We start from the raw sequence: 21,869 nt of genomic DNA on the forward strand, positions 1-21,869 counted from the left end.
GCTGCAACTGGAGGTAAAACACTCTGACTTGTACCAACAGTTCCTGAGTTGGCCAAAGTCAGTAGGTTCCCCAAATGTGTGTGTTGCGCATTGTTCATACCGGCCACCCATTACCTGTAGTCTGCAGCAGCCTGGCCTTGCTTCGCTTTCTTTGTAAACCTCCAGCCTCATGCGCTGACACCGATTCCATTGACTCCACAAAATCTCTGCGAACACTCAGCCAACAGTATGCGACGCTCTGCATTGGGAGAGGCGAGTATGAAGAAAGAGCTCTGCCCACTTGCAAGGTAATGGAAGGCAGACTCTAGCTCTCAGCAGCATGGCATGGGTACCGGCGCAGAATCACAGCCAACACTCAGCCAACACTCGGGAGAGGCGAGTATGAAGAAAGAGCTCTGCCCACTTGCAAGGTAATGGAAGGCAGACTCTAGCTCTCAGCAGCATGGCATGGGTACCGGCGCAGAATCACAGCCAACACTCAGCCAACACTCGGGAGAGGCGAGTATGAAGAAAGAGCTCTGCCCACTTGCAAGGTAATGGAAGGCAGACTCTAGCTCTCAGCTGCACGGAACGGGTACAGGCGCAGAAACACAGCCAACACTCAGCCAACACTCGGGAGAGGCGAGTATGAAGAAAGAGCTCTGCCCACTTGCAAGGTAATGGAAGGCAGACTCTAGCTCTCAGCTGCACGGAACGGGTACAGGCGCAGAAACACAGCCAACACTCAGCCAACACTCGGGAGAGGCGAGTATGAAGAAAGAGCTCTGCCCACTTGCAAGGTAATGGAAGGCAGACTCTAGCTCTCAGCAGCATGGCATGGGTACCGGCTCAGAATCACAGCCAACACTCAGCCAACACTCGGGAGAGGCGAGTATGAAGAAAGAGCTCTGCCCACTTGCAAGGTAATGGAAGGCAGACTCTAGCTCTCAGCTGCACGGAACGGGTACAGGCGCAGAAACACAGCCAACACTCAGCCAACACTCGGGAGAGGCGAGTATGAAGAAAGAGCTCTGCCCACTTGCAAGGTAATGGAAGGCAGACTCTAGCTCTCAGCTGCACGGAACGGGTACAGGCGCAGAAACACAGCCAACACTCAGCCAACACTCGGGAGAGGCGAGTATGAAGAAAGAGCTCTGCCCACTTGCAAGGTAATGGAAGGCAGACTCTAGCTCTCAGCTGCACGGAACGGGTACAGGCGCAGAAACACAGCCAACACTCAGCCAACACTCGGGAGAGGCGAGTATGAAGAAAGAGCTCTGCCCACTTGCAAGGTAATGGAAGGCAGACTCTAGCTCTCAGCAGCATGGCATGGGTACCGGCGCAGAATCACAGCCAACACTCAGCCAACACTCGGGAGAGGCGAGTATGAAGAAAGAGCTCTGCCCACTTGCAAGGTAATGGAAGGCAGACTCTAGCTCTCAGCAGCATGGCATGGGTACCGGCGCAGAATCACAGCCAACACTCAGCCAACACTCGGGAGAGGCGAGTATGAAGAAAGAGCTCTGCCCACTTGCAAGGTAATGGAAGGCAGACTCTAGCTCTCAGCAGCATGGCCTGGGTACCGGCTCAGAATCACAGCCAACACTCAGCCAACACTCGGGAGAGGCGAGTATGAAGAAAGAGCTCTGCCCACTTGCAAGGTAATGGAAGGCAGACTCTAGCTCTCAGCAGCATGGCATGGGTACCGGCGCAGAATCACAGCCAACACTCAGCCAACACTCGGGAGAGGCGAGTATGAAGAAAGAGCTCTGCCCACTTGCAAGGTAATGGAAGGCAGACTCTAGCTCTCAGCAGCATGGCATGGGTACCGGCTCAGAATCACAGCCAACACTCAGCCAACACTCGGGAGAGGCGAGTATGAAGAAAGAGCTCTGCCCACTTGCAAGGTAATGGAAGGCAGACTCTAGCTCTCAGCAGCATGGCATGGGTACCGGCGCAGAATCACAGCCAACACTCAGCCAACACTCCGCCCTATTACTTACTTTCTATTGCCCACCCACCTACCCATTATATCCCCCTTACCCAACGCGCCCCTATATTTTTAGATGAGTTTTTTTCATTGAAATATTTTCTTTGAAAAATGTATTGAAAAATATACTGGGGATGAAACAACATCGTACCATTACAACAGCTTGATATCCTCACATGGCAAAAACCAAAACTTCAGAAAGCAAATAGCGCTTTGTATTAATAAATGGGAAAAAGTTGATGGCATAGTGGCTATTGTTTACACTGGTGATAAGCTGAAAGCGCTTATCGGAATCCAGGGCAATCTAACCAGTCCAAGCCCAACTGCAGATACCAATCCAGAGGAAGGTCATTCCCTTGCACTCCTTGTAGGAGCTATGTTACGCTAAACCTCCAATGAAGTGCATGCATGATTTGATGTTGCTTACATCACTGGAGTATTTGGAGACATTGCTGGCATTCTTGAAATGTGGAGTCTCGCAGTAGTTTATGCTGTGGCCTTTTTCTTTGCGGTGCTCCATATCTTTCTTGTACTCCACCTGAAATTAAGAGTTGGAAACCATTAGAAGACAATCAGGGATACCATTCATTCTATGGGCCAGGCTGTAATCCACAGACGTGTGCACTTCATGAAATCCCATAGAGCCCTCCTTGCTCCTGTAAGTGTCCCAGGACAGTGGACAGGACAATGGAGCGGACAACGAGGGATGGACCCCAACTGAAGGGGGTGCAAGAGGGACCTTCCCTGAACGCTTCATGTATTCATCCTCTGTATCTTCAATAAATTCATAAACACTGATTATCTCCGGCTATCTCCCTGTAATTAAACATGTAAGCCCCTTTACGGTCACAGGGAGTGCAGGCTCCCACGAAGCACTGCACTGACACTAGACATCAATTATTTTTGAAGATGGTAAAGGGAGAATATTTATTAATGTCTAGGAAAATGTGTCTGGGTAGAGTCACCCAAACGACTGGAAGGACCTGCGTGAAATCTCACTCAAAGTTCATGTACATTTCTTATATACATTCGTATACTAGTCTGACCAGACGTTCTGAGCGGGTCCCGCAAGGGAACCTCGTAATAGGGCGGAATGGGTTTACCGGCACTATTAACGGCGCCATTAAACCCATTCCGCCCACCTCGTAATGAAGACCTTTGTGTATGTAAAATGTATTTGAAAATATTTATTCCACAGAAAAAAGGCCTATTGTATGAATGTCCAATGTATTTCAGTCCTAATGTATTTCGGTTCTCTGTAGGAACAAACAGGAAAGAAACAAGACATTTAGACCTTAATTATGAGTTTGACGGTACAGACTCTGGTCATACCGGCAAACTCAATTACTGTTACCGCCTGTGGTAATTACCAGGTGCCGGAAACGGTCTGCATGATTCCTGGTCGTGCAGCCCTTTCCTTTATTCCCCATTTGGACTCCCATAGCACTCCGTGGGGTCAGTTAATTAACACATGTAATTACTGCAGGCAGTACTGCTTTTGTGGGAAGCAGGTTTAAATAAGAGTTTTGGAAGCAAAACGCAGAATATGGCAGAGTGGTAAAACACCCAGTAATGGTAACTATAAGATGGTTTACCATTACCACCAAACTCGAGGGTGCCCCTAGCACACACTGCAGTGGCAGGTGGACTAGCATCATTTTTGAGTGATAGAGTGAATGATACCTGTTTGATTTTATTTTATTGGTGATTTGTAAAGTGCCAGGTATGCAAAATATCTCACTTCAGGGTGCTCAGTCGGTTCGAAATTATCACTATGATCTCGTAAGAAGGGGAAGAGGAGAGATTATTATAATAAATAAGATGCTTATGGTGGGCAACTACGATTGTAAGTTATATTTGCCTTTCCATCATGTGGTTGATGCCCTTTATCATGCTAATCAATTCAATGGACTAGCAAGCCACATTCCTAAATGTTAAGAAGGCCACATGAGATTAAAAACACAGTGGGCCTCATTACAAGTTTGGATGTAGCCATACCCTTAACAAGGGCATGGCTACCCCCAAACTGGGGTCTAGCTCCGGGTCCCACGAAAGTGGAATAACCGGGCCATTCCGACCTTTGCGGGTCCGGTAATTCCCCTTGCGCGGGACACAGAGCCGCTACGTCCCCATTCCCATTTGAGCCCCCTTAGGGCTCAATGGGAATGGGAAGGATGGTTGCAGTTATATGCTACCATCCTGATCTGCTCACGGGTGCCGCGCTGCACACCTGGTCTGACCAGGCGTGCAGAGTGGCACCCGCGATCAGACCTCGTAATGTGGCGGCATGGCAACGTAATGAGGCCCAGTGCATGAAACCCACTTTTGAAACCCACATTCTCAGAAACAGAGAAAAATGAGGCAATATGATCTGAGGTGGCAGGCCAACCATTCCTTCGCACAGGCTTCCAATTTGAGGGAGAGGGATCCTCAGAGGATCCTGCGAAAAGGATCTTCTCCTTCAGAGATGGGGGAACTCCTCCCAAAGAAAGATCGGTCCCAAGGGATTCACATCCCGACTCGGGAGATGTGGGGACTGAGCTAGCGCTGCCCATCATCTCATCCCAGAACCAACCGCATCAAAATCCCCTGGTTCGAACTCATCCTGGTGACTGCCTCCAAAAAGGGGGGGGGGCAGCCCAGAACCGGAACCAGGGGAACCCACAATGGCTCTGATTTCCAGTTGCCAACTTTTTCTTGCAGATTCCCATGACTCTCCACAGAATTATGCCCAAATCTCCTCTCTCGCAATGTCCAAAACTAAAAAATTAGCCCACCAGTTGTCCATAAATGTGCATTATCTGTGCCCCCTTGAGGAGAAGGAGGGAAGATACTATGCCCCGGTACAAGAGCAGGGGCAGGGTACAATTTTGGCACTGGTGGACACTGGATCCCAAGCTACCCTTCTGTACAAAAGAGCCTTTGACGAACTAAATGCAGGAAGGGGGGAGAATTATTGTATTCCTCTCACCTCTCTTCCTGGACAACTTCAGAACTTTGACGGGAAGGAAATTCCTGTCGAGGGGACTGCAGATTTGGACATTAAAATTGGGCGACACAAGGTGAAACACCCGGTCATCGTAGTGACTCCACAGGGCACCCCTTGTTTACTAGGGAATGACCTCCTGAGAAGGTTGTCACCCCTAATAGATTACGTAAACAAGGTCCTCTGGACCCAGACTAGCCAACCAATAAAACTAAAACAGAGTGTCAACCATGTTAGTTGATACGGCACATGCCACATGGTCGAACAAAAATCTGACCAAGTAGAATTTCACTTCCAGAACAACCAAATTCCAGACGTGACAGTAATACCAATAGAACAATAGGACAACAGACTGGCGATGAGGGATCCTCTCTATTTCTGAAAATCAACCTTCTTTCCAGTTTAAGGTGGCATTCCACACTGGAAGGAAACACTCTGAAATGCTTTACTAATCCACAATCAGACATTCCCACTCCAATAGTCCAGAAAGATGTGAAATCAGCTCAGAGCCTGGCTGATATTCAGCAAATTGGAAAGCAGTTGTTCATCCCTGTTCAGTTAAATGATGGGAAGGACTCTGTTCTGGCCCGAGTGTGTGTGAACAACGGTAAGAGCTTCATCAGTGAAGCCATGTTCCGCCAACTCCCAAAAGATCCAGCCATTCCCACATCCAAACTGATAGACAAATGGGAAATGGATCTGGAAACACCCAATTCCAAACATCTCCTGCCAAGCAGGTGTATGCTCAAAATCTCCATTTGCAACAAGAGCATAGTCCATAATTGTTGGGTCGTGCTAGACGTCACTGCCGCCTTTTACTTAGGCAGTGATATTCTCAATCGCTTTGCCATTAGTTTGGACCTAATAAACTTCAAAGCTTGGTCCCGATTAGCGGATAATCCCATGCGCTTTGATGATCCTGAAAAAGCATTTAGGTCGGCTCAGTTGCTACCTTATGCAGTTGAAATTCAGGTTAAAGAGGAAGTCACCATCCCAGAAAGAACCCGACAATTCTCCCTAGAAGTGAAAGTTAAAAGAGGACAAAAATTGAAAAGCCCTGATGCTTATATTCATCTAAATGCTTCTCTCCAACAGCAAGGGTTGGGGGTAAACCCAACACCATTAGTCAACATAGAACATGACACCATTCCAATAGAGGTGGATAACAGCGACTTAAAGAGTATTACTCTAGCCGCAGGCACCATTATTGGAATGGCGATTGATGCCCAACATTTCTCCATTGATTTAGGTAATTAACTGTTAGGACCAATCCCCAAGGACTGTTTTGACAGTGACAGTGATGACAACACAACATCAGACAGGATCTTTACCCGGCATGGGGGGAACTTCCTGGTGTACACTTCCTGCCCCTATGGTAAGGAAGATGTGACATGTGACTTCAGAAGGGATGAGGTGATTTTCCAGGTCCATGAGGGCTGCCTTTCCCACCTGAAGCCTCCAGTCCAAATCAGCACTCTGACCAGGGACTTCTCCACCCAGCTGGGTGCGAGGGGTAACCTGGCTTATGTAGATGATGTCCTCATCAAAGGTTCATCTGTGGAGGAACACATAGCGGAGGTCCATTATGTTCTGACACAGTTGAGGGCCGCCGGAGCAAAACTTTCCTTTCAGAAAGCACAGTGGTGTAGAACCCATGTTAATTTCTTGGGAGATGAGATTACTCCTCAGGGTCTCTGTCCCCAGGAAAAGAAAGTGGAAGCACTCCAGAAACTGAAAGACCCCACAACTCTGGGGGAACTAAGGAGCCTCCTTGGACTGACTAATTACAGCAGAAAGTTCATTGACGGCTATGCAGAGATCACCAGACCCCTGATTCATCTCTTGAAGGGGGGGGGTCAAGTGGGAATGGGGTCCAGAACAATCTGAGGCAGTAACTTGCCTAGCTTACCCTGTCAGAAACAAGGAGTTTTTCTTGGATACAGGGTTCTCTAATACATGCTTGACTGCAGTATTATATCAAAAGCATGACAAGTTCAATAAAGTAATCTCCTTTGCGAGCAAAACTTTATCCTCTGTGGAGGAAAAATTCAACGATTGTGAGAAGGCACTCCTGGCAACAGTGTGGGCATTGAAGAATTACCGCCCGTTTATCCAGGGGGAACACATCATAGTGGAGACTCCACACCAGCCTCTGCAATATCTCCAAAGTGACAGTCCGGAAATGTGAGTAATTCCCGAATTACTTCCTGGATTCTGTCAATGCAAGGCTTTCCTGTGGAGGTCAGATATGGCCAAAACAAGAAGAGTCCCCTCGCGCAAGGTCTGGCTGACTTGCATGATTGTGCCAGAGAAAACTGTCTCGAGGACGAAAGTCTAAAATTCAAGGACAACATGGAGGCATACCTTAATTCCCCCCATAAAGTCTTTGAAGAAGACAAGTGTGAGGGAATGCCCACTGTCTATGTGGAGAGATGCTCTTACCATGTTGACAACAACGGGGAAAAAGAACTTGTGGCCGGCGTAGGGAATGCATGAGTGAATGAGTCCCCAGAACCCTCCGCTGGGTACAAAATTGGTCCCCGAAGTAGTCAGGTAGCAGAGTTGATGGCTGTGCATCAGGCCATCCTCACTGCTGTCCAACATCAACTCCACAAACTGGTCATAATCACAGATTCAGATTATGTACGGAACGGGTTCGTGGAGCACCTGGTTAATTGGAAACCCAGAGGCATGTTATGTGCTAATAACAAACCCTTGAAACATGGGAAGTTAATTCAAAACATTGATGATCTGGTCACTGTGAATGGGATGACCATCGACTGGAAGAGAATCAAGGGTCATTCCAAAGTAGAGGGACCAGACAAAACTGGAAATGACTTAGCTGATCAGCTGGCCAAAACCGGGGCCATCCAAGGGAATCTAATAGAGATTGAGTCCCTGTTGAGGGAAATCCAGGTCACTGCTATCACTAGGTCCCAGACAAATGCCCACAATGATTTTTCAACTGCACAATTTAGTAAGGAGACCCCAAATGCTGATTTGATTACGGCTCAGAAGGGGGATCCAATAATTGGTTTTACCAACACATTGAGGACCCTGAGAACTTTCCCCTGACGGATACCGATTACATTGGGAAAGAGGACCTTAGAGTGTTGATGAAATGTCCAAAAATGTTCCGAATCCAAGAAAGTTTGTTGGTAAGGAAATCCCAAGCTGGCCATGATCAGTGGGTGGTTCCTACCTCATTCCGAAGCCTGATGTTAAGTCACGCCTATGATGCGGCCACGCCGGTCATAGGGGGTTTCATACAACACTTGAGATCTTAAGAGAGGTTGCATACTGGCCACACATGGGGCAGGACCTCGACCAATAATTGAAGGGGTGTCTTGTGTGTGCACAATTTCAGCCAACATCCCTCACACACCGTGCACCTCTCCAAAAGAGGGGGATGACACTGCCAAAATGGGTGGAATGTCTCCCGGCCCCAAACTGCAAGCCAGAAGCAGCAGCTGCCCTTATGATTAACCACATCTTTTCCCGTTTTGGTCTACCCCAAAGGATTGAGTCAGAAAGAGGCAGCCATTTCACCAGCGAAGTAATGACAAAGATGTGGGAGATACTGGGGGTTAAAAGGAAGCTACACATTGCTTACCGGCCAGCCTCTTCTGGTGAAGTAGAACGTTACAACCAAACCATTGTGAGCATCTTAAAAAGTTTGTGGCAGATTCTGGGCCAAGTTGGGATATCTGATTACCTCCGGTCCTAATGGCCATCAGATCTACCCCTTCATCTGCAACCAAAATGTCACCGTTTGAGCTGATGACTGGACGCAGGATGGTGCTTCCCCAGCATTTGTTCTACAGGACCCAAGAGCAAACGTTGATCAATGCCTCCACAACGCATGAGTATGTTGAAAATTTAAGGAAACACCTCCAACATGCTTTTGCCTATGCTCAGCGAAACCTAGAAAGGTCAGCCGATAGCAAGAAGACTCACTATGATTTGAAGACTACTAGGAAAGAATACAATGTAGGGGACCGGTTTAATCTATACAATCTCCAAAGGAACCAGGCCAAACAGCGGAAATTTCTGCCTACATTGAAGGGACCTTTTGAAATTGTAGACAAGATCTCCCCAGTAGCCCACAAGATCCGCATCCCCAGGGGTAGTTTGGCGGAAGGGTAAGACAAATGGGTCCATATAAATCAGCTAAAGTGTTGCCATCCCAAGCATGCTCTGCAGCAACTGGAGGAGTCCTCTGCAATCCCAGAGGGGACCGCTCCAGATTAATACAAGTCCAACCCTAAAATATTCCACATATAGCCTATAAAATCCTATGATTCTTGAATGCAAATGTCTCCTGATGTATAAAATGTATATGTTCACCCCACCATCAATAGTGGTGGGGAAATGTCTACGAATATGTTTCTGCCGCTTTTGCTTTGTCATCCTAGGAGAGATGAAACCATGGAGACTGACTAAGGAGGACGACCCAGGGACCGGGGGAAAAGATCTGAGGGGCCCGGGGTACCGCCCAATACTCCCATCAGGACCGGCAAAGGAGAACTGATCGATCCACCCTGATGGAGGAAAAGATGCTGAACTGTGCCATCTGCGGAATCAGAAGTAGATGATGCGGACATCCCAGCGAGTGGATCAAAACATCCTTTGCACCCGCCTCCCCCTCGACTCGAAATCAAACTGCAGTCGGGCGGGGGGGGGCTTGTCAGGTGTCTTGACCCACGTTTGAATCATTATGCTACAACATTTGGTGCCGTGGTCTTAGAAAATCCAAGATGGCCGAAAAGCCCACATTCGCGCCAGAATCCAGAAAAACCGCACAGTTTTTGCACACACCAAAATGGTTGCCTGACTTGCCACCCACCAGTGCGAGCGTGAAGGGCCAGAAGCACCATGAGTGAAACGTGGTGCCAAAGGAAAAACAGCAGTGCCTGTTAGGTCAAAAAGCGCTTTGAAATCACCTTTGTTTCTCTAAATGAAAGCTCAAAATGCCTATTTCAAACATCGCAAGATATTCAAAAATCTTACTGAACACCATCAGACATCTGGCAGAATGAAGTCTTGTGTGCATAAAAAATCTGGAAAGATGAAGAGCCTAAAATAATGTTCATAACAAAACTGGCTGAGCTGTGGATGTCAGCAGCTTAAGTGAAATTGCACTTAAAGCCACTAAAATCGAAATGTTTAAAATAAATGAGTGATTTACTTTGGAGTGTCACATAGGTTGCAACTGTTTAAATGTCATAGTTTTGAACTTCGAATCAGCATTCTAGCTGCATGTGTCAAAATTGTAAGTTTGATTTGAATGAAGAAAAATGGGAACAAAAGTGACATTTGGCTGCAGCCTGGCTTAAAGGGATTGAATTCTGCCCGGCAACTACCCCCGACAGGAGTTGAAACTTGCCCAGCAACTGTATTCACAGGCCTGGCCTCCCTTCTGCTGCCCCACCAAAAGGAGATCACACCTCTCTGATTGAATCAGGGGAGGGGTGCCTTGGACTGCAGGAAAACAGAACAATGAACTTCCCTTTGCTCCAAGCAATTTCTAAATCAGGGGGTCGTAAATGGCTTCCTCTTGGAAGGAAATGGGAGGGGCACTGCCTCTGTGAGCCAGCTGAGCTTGGAGGAAGTGGACAAACCAGAAATTCCCCCATGTGCTTTGGGAAACCACACCCCTCAGGGCCAGAGCATAATTTTAGAAAGATGGATAATTCATAGTACACAATTATCAAAATTATATCAATAATATCGATTCCTGTGATTTTTCTGTGCACATTTTAAGAGGTGTTAGGACTCTGTGGTATGTTCTGGGGGGTAGTAGCGGAAAATATGGTATTACTCCAAATGTATGTATGTTAAAAATCTGACATCAACTGATGCCCATATTCCTTGTGCACATTTGTGTAAATTTTGGAAAAGTTTAGAGGTTGTGTTCTGGATGAAAAGGGCAGAATTCTGTCAGAAGTGGACACGACATCTTACAAAGAAATGGTTCGGATGGTTTGGTGCTACAGAAAATATGTTAACTGGACATATAATATTAGAAAAACTGTACATAGATAAATATGCATTTAAGTCAAAAATAGATTTTTGTGCAAAGTGAGAAGGGGAGTGTTCTTTCTGTATGCCATAAAAAGGACACTGGATGACTCACAACTCTGTTCCCCAGTCAGGCGATAGAGAATCCTGTAGCCTATCAGGATCCTCAGAGGGTTTGGCATAGAAAGTCAGCCTTCCCACCCACTTTCAAAAGACATAAAAAGACCCACTGAAACCCAGGTAGGGACTGCTCTTTCCACTTTCTTGCGAAGCACTTTGCCGGACGACTTCAAATCCAGACAATATTCAGAGACCAGAACTTAGAAAACCAGACTCCAGAACCAGAACTTAGAATCCAGACTTCAGAACTTGTAGCAGAGAAGCCTAGTCCACAACCTGAATCCTTCAGAGGCCTCAGAATCCAGCAACCTAACCAAACTATTCAACAGCCGGGCGAGCTGTTTGATTCTGGCTAGAACCCTGTGCCAGAACCCAGAAACCAGAGATCAGCCCAGACTGCTGTGCAGTGCCAAGAACTTTTGCCAAAACCAGAGACCAGACCAGACCACTGTGCAGTGCCAGAACTTTTGCCAGAACCAGAGATCCAGACCAGCAGAGCAGAGAGAACCACAGCTAAACCTGTTGACCAGATCTGTGACAAGGCCCATTCCTTCCAAAATTAGGAGTCAGTATTCAGCCAGAGCTGTGCAAAACCAATCTCTTAGTTTAAAATAATCTAATTCAAACCATTTCAACCTATTTAGAACTGCATAGAAATCGTGTGTCCATTCTGTGATTTCAAACCTGTGAAAGTGTCATTTGCCATTCTGAAATATTATTTCATTTCTGAAATCTACCCCCACAAAATCGTCCGTATCTTTTGAATCATAAGTGCTAGAACGAGATTTAAAGTCTTTCCGTAATCGCGCTCGACGCACTCGGAAAAAGTGCCGCGAATTGCAATTTGAATCAAATTTCTCCACCAGTCATAATCGCTTACTTTTGCTTGCAACTGCTGAAATCCATTTTCAACCTGATAACCCCTCATGAATCACTGAGAGTGATGATCTGAACCAATCTTAAGTAGATATCACCTACCCTGAATCTCCTATAGGGAATTAAAATCCTTTTTAGCATATTTTCACTTCTTTGCAAATCACATTTAAGTATTTTTGCCTGTGTTTTAAAATCATCCCTGTTGCTCTAAGCTTGCTAGGGGGGAACTGAATTGGTATTGCATTTGATTGCATTCCTGAAAATGGTGTGCTCTCCTTCCATCTCCTTATATTGCAATGGGGGGAGTGAATTGTCAAAAGAAAAAGTGATCATATTATCTCTTGTGGAAACCATCTTAGTTATTTCTGTGCTGCATACTTTTCCAGCATTGCATTTCCTTGAAACCATAAAAGCATTCTCAGCTACCTTATCCTCTCTATACCAACTCCTAAGTAATTTAAAAAAGTGTGCTAGTGTAATAATATCCATTGTTGATCACTGTCATATTCATAAGTGTGCTATCAAATATTAATTCATTTATACAAGTGTGATATATAACTTGTTTAATTTTTCAAATAAATCTTTTAATTTGCAAAACAAACCTACTTCTTGGCTCAGTGAGGTCAGGGGGATTCATAGAGAGGGGTGTTATACAAGGGTTTATCATCCAGATCTATGAACTTGTCATAAAAATATATAATTAAGGGCTTCCCTTGGGCATCCCAGACTCGGCATTGACTTAGTTGGAGTGGTGAATTGAGGTCACTTAACACCTCCTATTGTTAAATTCCGGCACTACCTAAATCACCATCAGGCATAGTAATGTAGCTGCTTGTCTGTCTCATTTTCCTAAACTACCCTCCTCCCCTCTCCTCCTTATCTTTGTCTATAGCTCTTACTCTATCACTAATGTCTCCTGACCCGTTTGATAGCAGCTTGTTTGTCTCCTCTCCCCTCCGTCCCCCTCATTTGTTTTCTCCTCCCTCTCCCCCTCCAGTACTATCTGAAATGTCGACAGGCCTAGTATGATAGCTGCCTGTTTTGTTCTTCTCCTTCTCCCTTACTCCAGTTCCCCCCCACCTACCTATTGTTAAATTCTGGCACTACCTCAATTGTCGTCAGGCATAGTAATGTAGCCGATTATCTATCTCATTTTCTTCCCCACCCCCTCCCTATCATTGTCAAAAGCTCTTGCACTATCTGTAGGCACAGTTGTCACAGAAGCACCAGCACCAATGGTGCCGGTGCTTCCAAGTGCCCATTCCTCTGGAGTCCAATTGGACTCCAGAGGAATGGGGACTAACATTTTCCACCGCCTGACATCCCGGGCCACCGGGAATTGTAATGTCCCAGTGGCACCAGGATCTCAGGCGGCGGAAACAGAGTTACGGGGTTGCCAACCTCGTAATGAGGCCCATTGATTCTGGGATTGGGAAATGCACAAAGTCAATGCATAACCTCTTGGCACTTTCTGGCTTGTGCACACGGACAATAGGTGATGACCACTCTCACAGGGAAGCTTCAATAATGCTCAGCTCCAGCATCTTTCAAACTTTGTCTTGCACTGCTTTCTGTCTGCCTTCTGGAAATCTGTAGGCTTGAATATGGACCACTTTGCTAGGTGGACTCTCTAGTCTGTGCACAAATTCATAGGTAGTCCTGCCGGTCCGCTGCGTGGTGTGGTTTCAGGTTATCTAGTATAGTTTCCGGTAGCGCAGCAGAAATCTCTGTTGCAATTCAGGATCATCTGGTTACTTCCAGGCTTTCAACTAGTTAATGTGGTAGATCTATGAGGTTTTCCAGGTAGTCTTTCTGTCAAATGTAATAATTCAGATCGCTGAGGACCTCAGTGACTATATAGGGTCTGCGCCACTTGCCAATGAGTTTGTTCTCCAATTTGGGGAGGGGGGGGCAGTACCTACTCTCTGACTAAGTACATCCTCAGGTGAGCTTGGCGATCATATAGGCATGTCCTCTTCTCCTGACGGTCCTGTAGATACTGATGTATAATCTCTTTCATCAACCAGTCTTTCCTTGAAAAATTGAGCGACATTCTGGCCGGTGTCATCCTGATACTTGCAACCTTCCTAGCAGCATATCCAAGATGTCTCAGGATTCTGTTCTCACCCATAGACCAGCTCGAAAGGTAAAAACCCAATGGAAGGCTGAGGCACCTTCATCATGGTGAAAAAAGGATCCATGGCAGTAGTTCATTCCACTTTCGTTCATCTTCACTGATCAATTTCCACAAAAGTGGATTTTTCACAGTCTGATTAAAATGACCCAATAAGCCGTCCCACTTCGGTTTATAAATTGAGGTGTGGAGGGTCTCTCTACGAAGGAGCTTCTTGATGTCAGGCATTGATTTTGTAGAGGTTTGGCGAGGAGAGTAGTAGTGGTGTGCTGAGGTGGGAGGAGTAGAAGCTGGGGAAAGGGGAGAGAGAGTAGTAAGGAGTAAGATTGCAGGGTGGAGGCAGACTGTAGGGAGGAACATCAGAGGGACAGAAGATGAAGTGCTGAGGGCGATAAAGCAGAGACAGTAGATGGAGTAGGACGAGGAGTGCAGGAGGAGACCAGGGAGCGTGACAGCAAAACCTAGGGCAAGGAGTAGTCATCATGTAAGGGTAAGAGCAACTGGGGTCTAAGTGTCAGAAAGTCACAACAATCCAACCTAAATCCCCTTGGGCCCACCTAATTGTTCCCAGAGGGAGACTTAAACAGATACGGCCTCAACTTTAGGCCATCACAGTTAGCAAGACAGGCTATAGATAGTAGGGGTTACCGATATCTAGGGACCATCCCGGGGTTGAGGGAACCCTGAGTTATGGAGGTAACGCCGTCTGTAGACGAGATAGAGAGGGACGGCCCTCAGAGAGCCCCTTGACTACTGAACAAATAGAAACCCTTAAACGATCTTCGATAGTTGGCGTGTCCTTGAGGTCATCTGTGACATTTGCGATTGGGCCCATCCTGAGAAGGTCTTCTGTCAAATCTCACAAGCATTACAATATGTCTTTATATAGATGCTGGTACTGCTGTTCTGTCTCTTTTCTGCACCCTGAAACACTTGTTGCTGCCACTGTCCCCCTTGCTGGCCATAATGGAATATAGCACTGCTACACTAAGTGGGCATAATAGGTTCCATAATGCCCATTTTGCACATGAAGGGCAGAACTGACAGTGCTTTTCTAATTGAACAACCCGGCAGCACTATGTTGACTGGGCATAGCTTTAACAATGATGTGACTACTTGGGAATTAGATGGCAATGGCTTGAGTAACTAAGGTATTGATGCCAATAATGAGAGTAACAAATATCCAATACATCATAAGAAACAAACAGCACAGACTTCATGTGACCAAGAAAATAAGTCAATTTCACCCTAATGAAACTAAGTCAATTTCACCCTTATTCTCTATTTTAATTTCCATGCAGGGGTCATGGTTATACAAATCTGCATGCATTATGCTACATACCCTTTGATGAGAAACCCTGATAATGCTGGCAGTAGCTGAACAACTGATGGCCTAACCTGGCAAATTTATATACATCCTCCCAAACTATTGGCTTTGCCAGTGCTTGTTTATCTATCAGCACCCTGCAAATCACGCATGCCCTATTAGTGGAACCTCACACGCTCTTGTGACCACTTACCTCACTGACGAGTTTATTCACACTCTGGGCTTGTTTGAGAACTAAATTATCTTGTGTTGCCAGGTGATGGTATTGCGCTGGTCCTTTCATGGACAAGTAGTCCTTCCTGTACTTTATCTGTCAGGGAAAGAGAAGATGTGTCTAGTTAGAAGATGCGATTCGGGTGGGATTAAGTCATCTCAAACAATCGGTTTTGGATTCGGGAATAGGGAGGTCAAACTACGTGAATAGGGGTTGCTGTCTGGGGGGCACCCTTAAAATCCAAACCCTCCAGAACAATGCCCTTAGAGCGGCACTTGGAATTGATAGGAGAGAACCTATCTGTGAGACCAGAAGATTAAATAACTGGCTTTCAACGACACACAACGACAAAATCCAGCTAAAAGTTGCTTCACTCACATATAAATGCCTGAACAATGCTGCACCCTGCTATTTCACAGAGAGACTCACAAGAAAATCCTCTACAAGACCCACCAGATTATCTAGCACCAACTACCTCTCAGTCCCAAGATTTAAACTTTCCAGAGTCAGGGGTCGCAGCTTCCCGGTCAAGGCAGTTCAATTCTGGAACTCCCTACCCCCTCCACTGCGAGCAGATCAATCTTACCCAAACTTCCGCCAGAACCTCATAGGAAGGTTCAAAGACTCTGACAAGTAATGCCTTGCCTCGCTATTATACTACAAATAGACCCTTCCTCTACACTGTAAATAAACTTAGATAGAGTGTCCTCTAAGCAACCCATTCTACCTGCCCGTGATTCATGAATCTTTCTAGCCAGATTTTTTGCTGACTTTTGCATATTTCTATATATCTTCTTTTTCCTTCTTGATCTATTTGTATCTACAGGATGTATATGCCTTCTTTCCTGTATAATTCATATGTATGGGTCTGTTCTGATATGTAACTAAGCTGTAAGCTCTCTTATGCAATGCGCCCTGATACCCACGGGTCTGGTGCGCAACACAAATAATTAAACAAACCAAACTGCCTGCTATGTGCACATGGCCAATTATCAGAGCATAAGAGAGGGCAGAGATATTAACATGTGAATGCTTTAAACACTGGAAGGAAGGACCAAGCCCCCCAGTACTGCATCTTCCACCTTCCCAAAGGGTGTTTGCCAACCTTCGGCCTTGGAATATTCACCTGGAGAGATGTGCAGGACACTTTCGGGGAGGAAGTATAGCTCAGAGGCAACGGTTTGACTTGGAAGCAAGACAAAGCAGCGCAACACAGGTTCAAATCCCCATCCCGCGCTTAGAAACCAATCTAAACAATATATAAATAAATAAGGCAAACAGGGACAGACTTCATTTGCATTTGTGGCAGAGATGTTTCCTGCATTTAACCCGAGCTTTCCGAGTTAAAATGAGTACTGTAGCCATGATACAAATACATAAAGGCTATATCTGTCTGTCACTGCATGACTTGTCAGAGTGGTACATTTCACCACAACCAAAATACCAAATGTTCATTTTTTTAAATTTATTTAATATGTTTGGTATTTTCGGCGTTATAGTTGCAGTGAAATGTACACTTTGAAATTTGCTTTGGTAAATTGACTGGGTACCACTTTGCCTCCTGAGTCACTGTGATGTGACTGTGACTGGTACCCAGCCAATTTACCGAAGCAAATTTCAGAGTGGTACATTTCACTGCAACCATAATATCGACAAATACCGAAAATATTAAATAAATATATATAGGGTAGTGAGGCAAGGGGTTAAAATGCGTTGGCATGGGTTTGGGTGGGGTTATAAGGACAGAAAAACAGGGGGTTTTGTGGGGGCCCCTCCCCCAAACTAAAAAAAAGAAAATTCAGTATGTTTTCAGTATTTTGGTTGCAGTCAAATGTACCACTCTGAAATTTGCTTTGGTAATATCACATATAACCGGCAAAGACAGTGCACACATGGTGTGGATTATAGTGTCCGGAACCTATTGTTTTATAGCACACTGCACAGCACATGCATGTCTGCCAGGAGCATGGCACATGTGCCCCTGTACCCTGCAGACATCAGCAGAGGGGGAGGTGAGGAGGAGAAAGAGGCAGAGAAGGCAGAGACAGTGCATCTAGGATGGTGGAACAGGATCCATAAAATGCTACATTAGAAAAAGAAGAGGCAGACCAGATCGTTTTTTAATTATTAAATGATCACATCAGCTTACATTTTTTTTTTATTGTTCAAATCTATTTTTACTCAAGAGATAATTGAAAAACTTTAGTCTATTTAAAATGCAATTAATGATAAATATTGGGCTCATCTAAAAAGTGATAAGTGTATGTGCAGAAAATTAAAATTAAAAGTGCTAAATGCATTTGGTGCTGGAAGTCCATTGGAGCAGAAAATCTCCTTATGTAAAAATCCTCATGTCTGTATTTCTCCATTTGGCCATAGTAAAAGCAGCAGAACAGAATTACAAGATCCAGCACGCTTTGTGGGCACCTTCCCTTTGTCAGGCGAACAGCCATCACGCAAACAAGCTAATCCTTTCTAGAGTACTGGAGGGCTGTGTCTAACAGGACGTGAGGTAATTCTCCTTCCATAGAAAAGATGCAATGTTAAACCACTGGACGAAGGAACCGAAGAAAGAAACTGCAAGAAAAGCGTGCTGCACCTCCTGGAATGTTGGTTTGCCCGGTGAAGCCCTGCTGCAGTGCTGAAGCTCCAATTTTCGTATCGACTAGAGAAGCCCGGAACGGACGACTTCTTCCCTTGGGTTGGTGGGACCAACTGACCCCAAAACGAACCCCTCTCCCTGCTGGCTGTACTTCTTTGCTGCTGCTGGAAACGAGTGCCAGGGGACAGGAACACCAGGAACGGGTGCATTGTCTTTAAGGCAGACTCGAGCTCCAGGAAGAGCCTAAGGACTCCCTTGAAGCAGGATGAGCCAAGCCCGAGCCACCTCAACAGAGTGCTGGACCCCAGAAGCAAGGGGAGCCCTCAAGATGTCCAAGAACCGCAGTGGTGCTATTTGCGAGTAGTTGAATCCGCAAAGTGCGGCTGATCTGGAGTAAGCCCATTGCTGTGGCCGACCTTCAAACAATATTGCAGGAGTCCCCAGACGTCCTCAATCTTGTCCCCATGACTGAGGCCCAGGAACAACAGGATCTGCAGGACTACAACAGGAACAGAAGGCAGCTGGACCCTTCTTAAGACCTAAGGTACTGTCTAACTAGGGGTACTTACCTCTTGTTGTGTGTAGCTTGCTTGCTCTCACTGGAGACTTGCATTTGCTGTACTTTGCAGCGTTGCTTGCATCTTTGCTTTTCACAGGCCTCCCAGCTTGTGACCAAACAGTGATTCTTTTCCAAACAAACGCTCTCTATAACATTGTGCAAGACTTTTGTGCTATCTTCAAGAAGTGCCTCAGCTCACCTAGAATTTGCTCAATTGACATTGGCTGTCCCTGTAGACTCGTCTGACCCTCTGACTTTGTGTAAGGGTTAACCTATACTTCATTGGGAGTTTGAAAAGTACTTACCTGCTGAGAGAAACTTGTTAACCTTTGTTTCCTTCCCTAACCTTTGTCCTTTTTCCACAACCTCAGTATTGCATTTAAGTGTAAAAGTGATATTCTCATGTCCACAGTATCTTAGCTATTGAAGTCACCTCAGGGTGTAGGAGGTGTGTGTGGCATCCCAAAAGGTTATCTACTTACTTAACTGAAACTGAAGGAGTGTATACTTGAAGTGTATTTTGTTGATGCATAATGCCCTTTCTAAAGAAGGCTTATTTTAAAACTGACTGTAAAATTAATAAATAAGTATTTAAATAAGAAACCTTGAGTATAAGTGTTATTTGTATACTTGTCACTGTGAACCTCTATGTTACCCCACTACAGCTCACACTGACCCCTCTTGAGATAAGCCTGGCTGCTCAGTCACTACCAACTTGTGTAGTAGAGGCCTATACCAAAGGTTGGGTTACCTATTGCCAAGAGGATAAGGCTGGTGCAGTCTCCCACAGGGTTACTACAGACAATCTTGCCTCACAGTAGGGTAAGACGAACAGAGCAATGAGACAATCGTACGCGCCTGTCAGCGTTTCTGATAGTGATAAGTGCATGAGACATGTAGAAGGAGAGGGGGGGAGAAGGAGGGCAGGAAGAGACACACTAGATACGAAAACAAAGTGGCTGCAGATGTAAAGTCATGAGAAATCAACTTAGGTGAGCTGCCAACTCATGAGTAAATCTGCAGGGGTGAATGAAGTTCTGCTGGGCCAAGATCATGGCGTCACAGTCTGTCTCCAAGGTCCAGGAGACTTCATCATGATGTGCTGCGGGGATGAAGGAGCTGGGGAGGACTATCTGGTCCAGCCAGGCCGGGACAGCCCAGGAGATGGAGCAGGAAGCCAATCAGGAAGCAGTAAGGGTAACAGCACAGCACTATGGTGCTGAGGGGCGAAACAGGCCCCCATGATGGAATGGCGCAGGGATCCGGTCACCAGAAGGTTGAGTGGGGCCAGCAGTTAAGAAGATGGAGGCGGGGGTACATCCGTGAGAAAAGTGAAACCCAACAGGGCAAGTGGAGTTAGAAAGCGGTGCGCACCGCCGTGCACAATACAATGGCAGATATCAAGTACACAAGTCCAACGGGGCCTACCTCGATGCTGCCAGATGGTGGATAGCTACCTGGTGCATCGTGCAGGTGGGAAGCCTGCTCCTCCCAAGGTGGAACGTAGAAGAAGAAACAGAGCAAACAGAACTGGGTGCTTTGTCATCAGCGTGCAAGCTCTTGCATGCCTGGGCAGGAACTAGGAAGCGCTCTTTGCTTCCTGGTTCCTGTTTGTGCAATGTTGAAGTTGGAGCGCTGGGAGGAAACTTCAGGACCAGGGCAGAAGGTAAGTTAATTTAAATATGTGTATGTATGTTTGTATATTGTGTTGTGTGTAATGAGCGATGGGTGCATGTTTTAATGAGCGAGTGCATGCTGCCTGTGAATAATTTGTGAATGTGTGGTTGCGTGTGTTTGTGCTGGGCTGTATAGCAGAATTTGGCAGGTGTTTTTCTTTTGCATCACCCCCCCACCACCACCAACACCACCCTCCAGACTCCAAAATCAGCTTCCCTGTGTGAAGTGTTGGTGGCCCAGGGGACCACTATGGTATTTTGTACTGAGCATCTATGAAAAATGCCTAGTACAAAATACCATGCCTGCCCCTTGGGCCCCCAAGCACCTTGAATGCACATAATCACATTGTGTGCAAGTCGCTGGGAGGCTCAGGGGGCAGCATGGCATTTTTTTATTGGGCATCTATGATAAAGCAAGCTTGATAAGTGTTATTACATGACTAGACTGGCATTTTGGTGCAGCCAGTCTAGTAATTTCAAATGTTGGTATGCCATTCGGCTTTGGGCATCTTTGATAAAGCAAGCATGATACATGTTATTCTGTAGCTAGTCTGGGATATTGGTGCAGCCACTCTAACTATTTGTTAATGTGGCACTACATGTTGTATTAGGCATCTTTGATAAAGCAAGCGTGATCAGGGTTATTATGTAGCTATGCTGGCAAGCAAGCATGATCAGTGTTATTACCTGGCTAAACTGGCATTTTTATGCAGCGAGTCTAGCAATTTTTTACTGTGGTATGGCATTTTGTATTGGGCATCTTTGATAAAGGAAGCACGATAAGTGTTATTACGTGGCTAGACTGGTATTTTGATGCAGCCAGTTTGGGCATGTTTTCATTTTGTGGTGTGGCATGAGATTTTTAATAGCAAAGTCAACTTGAGTATGTTCTCATGTGGGATACTGCCATGTATTGGCAGAACAGGTGTGGGCATGTTTTCTTATTGTGTAATTACCAGCATTATGCGCAAAGCAAACATAAGTATGTTCTTTTAGGAGAATTCTGGCATATATTGGTACAGCCAGTAAGGAACTGTATGGGCGCATCCAGCGTGAATTATTTTTTATACTGGCATATGTTGAGGGAAAATGCATAATGAAAATGTGTTGGGGAAATACTCCTGTGCACTGTTGGTGATTTGCATCTATTGGATTTTTTTACTAGTTACCCCACAAACCCAATAGCAAACTGTTTGCTTTTTATCCAATTTTTCAATAAAAGTGTGCTGTAAAATGCACCATTTTAAGCCTGTATTTTAATTATTTAAAAAATGTTCTCTGGGGCTTAAATCCCCAGCACCTCTTGATTGGTTCAGGCTCCCTCGCTACGCACGGTCGCCCTGGTATATTTGGGCAAATATGTACACCCCTCTAATTTTTATCCA

General features: G+C 45.8%; 1 protein-coding gene across 2 annotated transcripts in view; it reads right to left on the reverse strand.

The window, feature by feature from the left end:
• The window catches only part of NRAP (nebulin related anchoring protein), a 515,982-nt gene that overhangs the window by 303,106 nt on the left and 191,007 nt on the right, over positions 1-21,869 (reverse strand). For both annotated transcript variants that reach the window (XM_069611850.1, XM_069611849.1), the window contains exons 11-12: positions 15,627-15,743; positions 2,397-2,507 (exon numbers count right to left, since the gene is read on the reverse strand). In XM_069611850.1, the coding sequence (XP_069467951.1) occupies positions 2,397-2,507; positions 15,627-15,743 (228 nt within the window). The remainder of the gene's footprint in view (positions 1-2,396; positions 2,508-15,626; positions 15,744-21,869) is intronic.

The sequence above is a fragment of the Ambystoma mexicanum genome, chromosome 8 (assembly GCF_040938575.1).
Source record: "Ambystoma mexicanum isolate Mex_15411 chromosome 8, UKY_AmexF1_1, whole genome shotgun sequence".
In the NCBI taxonomy this organism is placed as follows: domain Eukaryota; kingdom Metazoa; phylum Chordata; class Amphibia; order Caudata; family Ambystomatidae; genus Ambystoma; species Ambystoma mexicanum.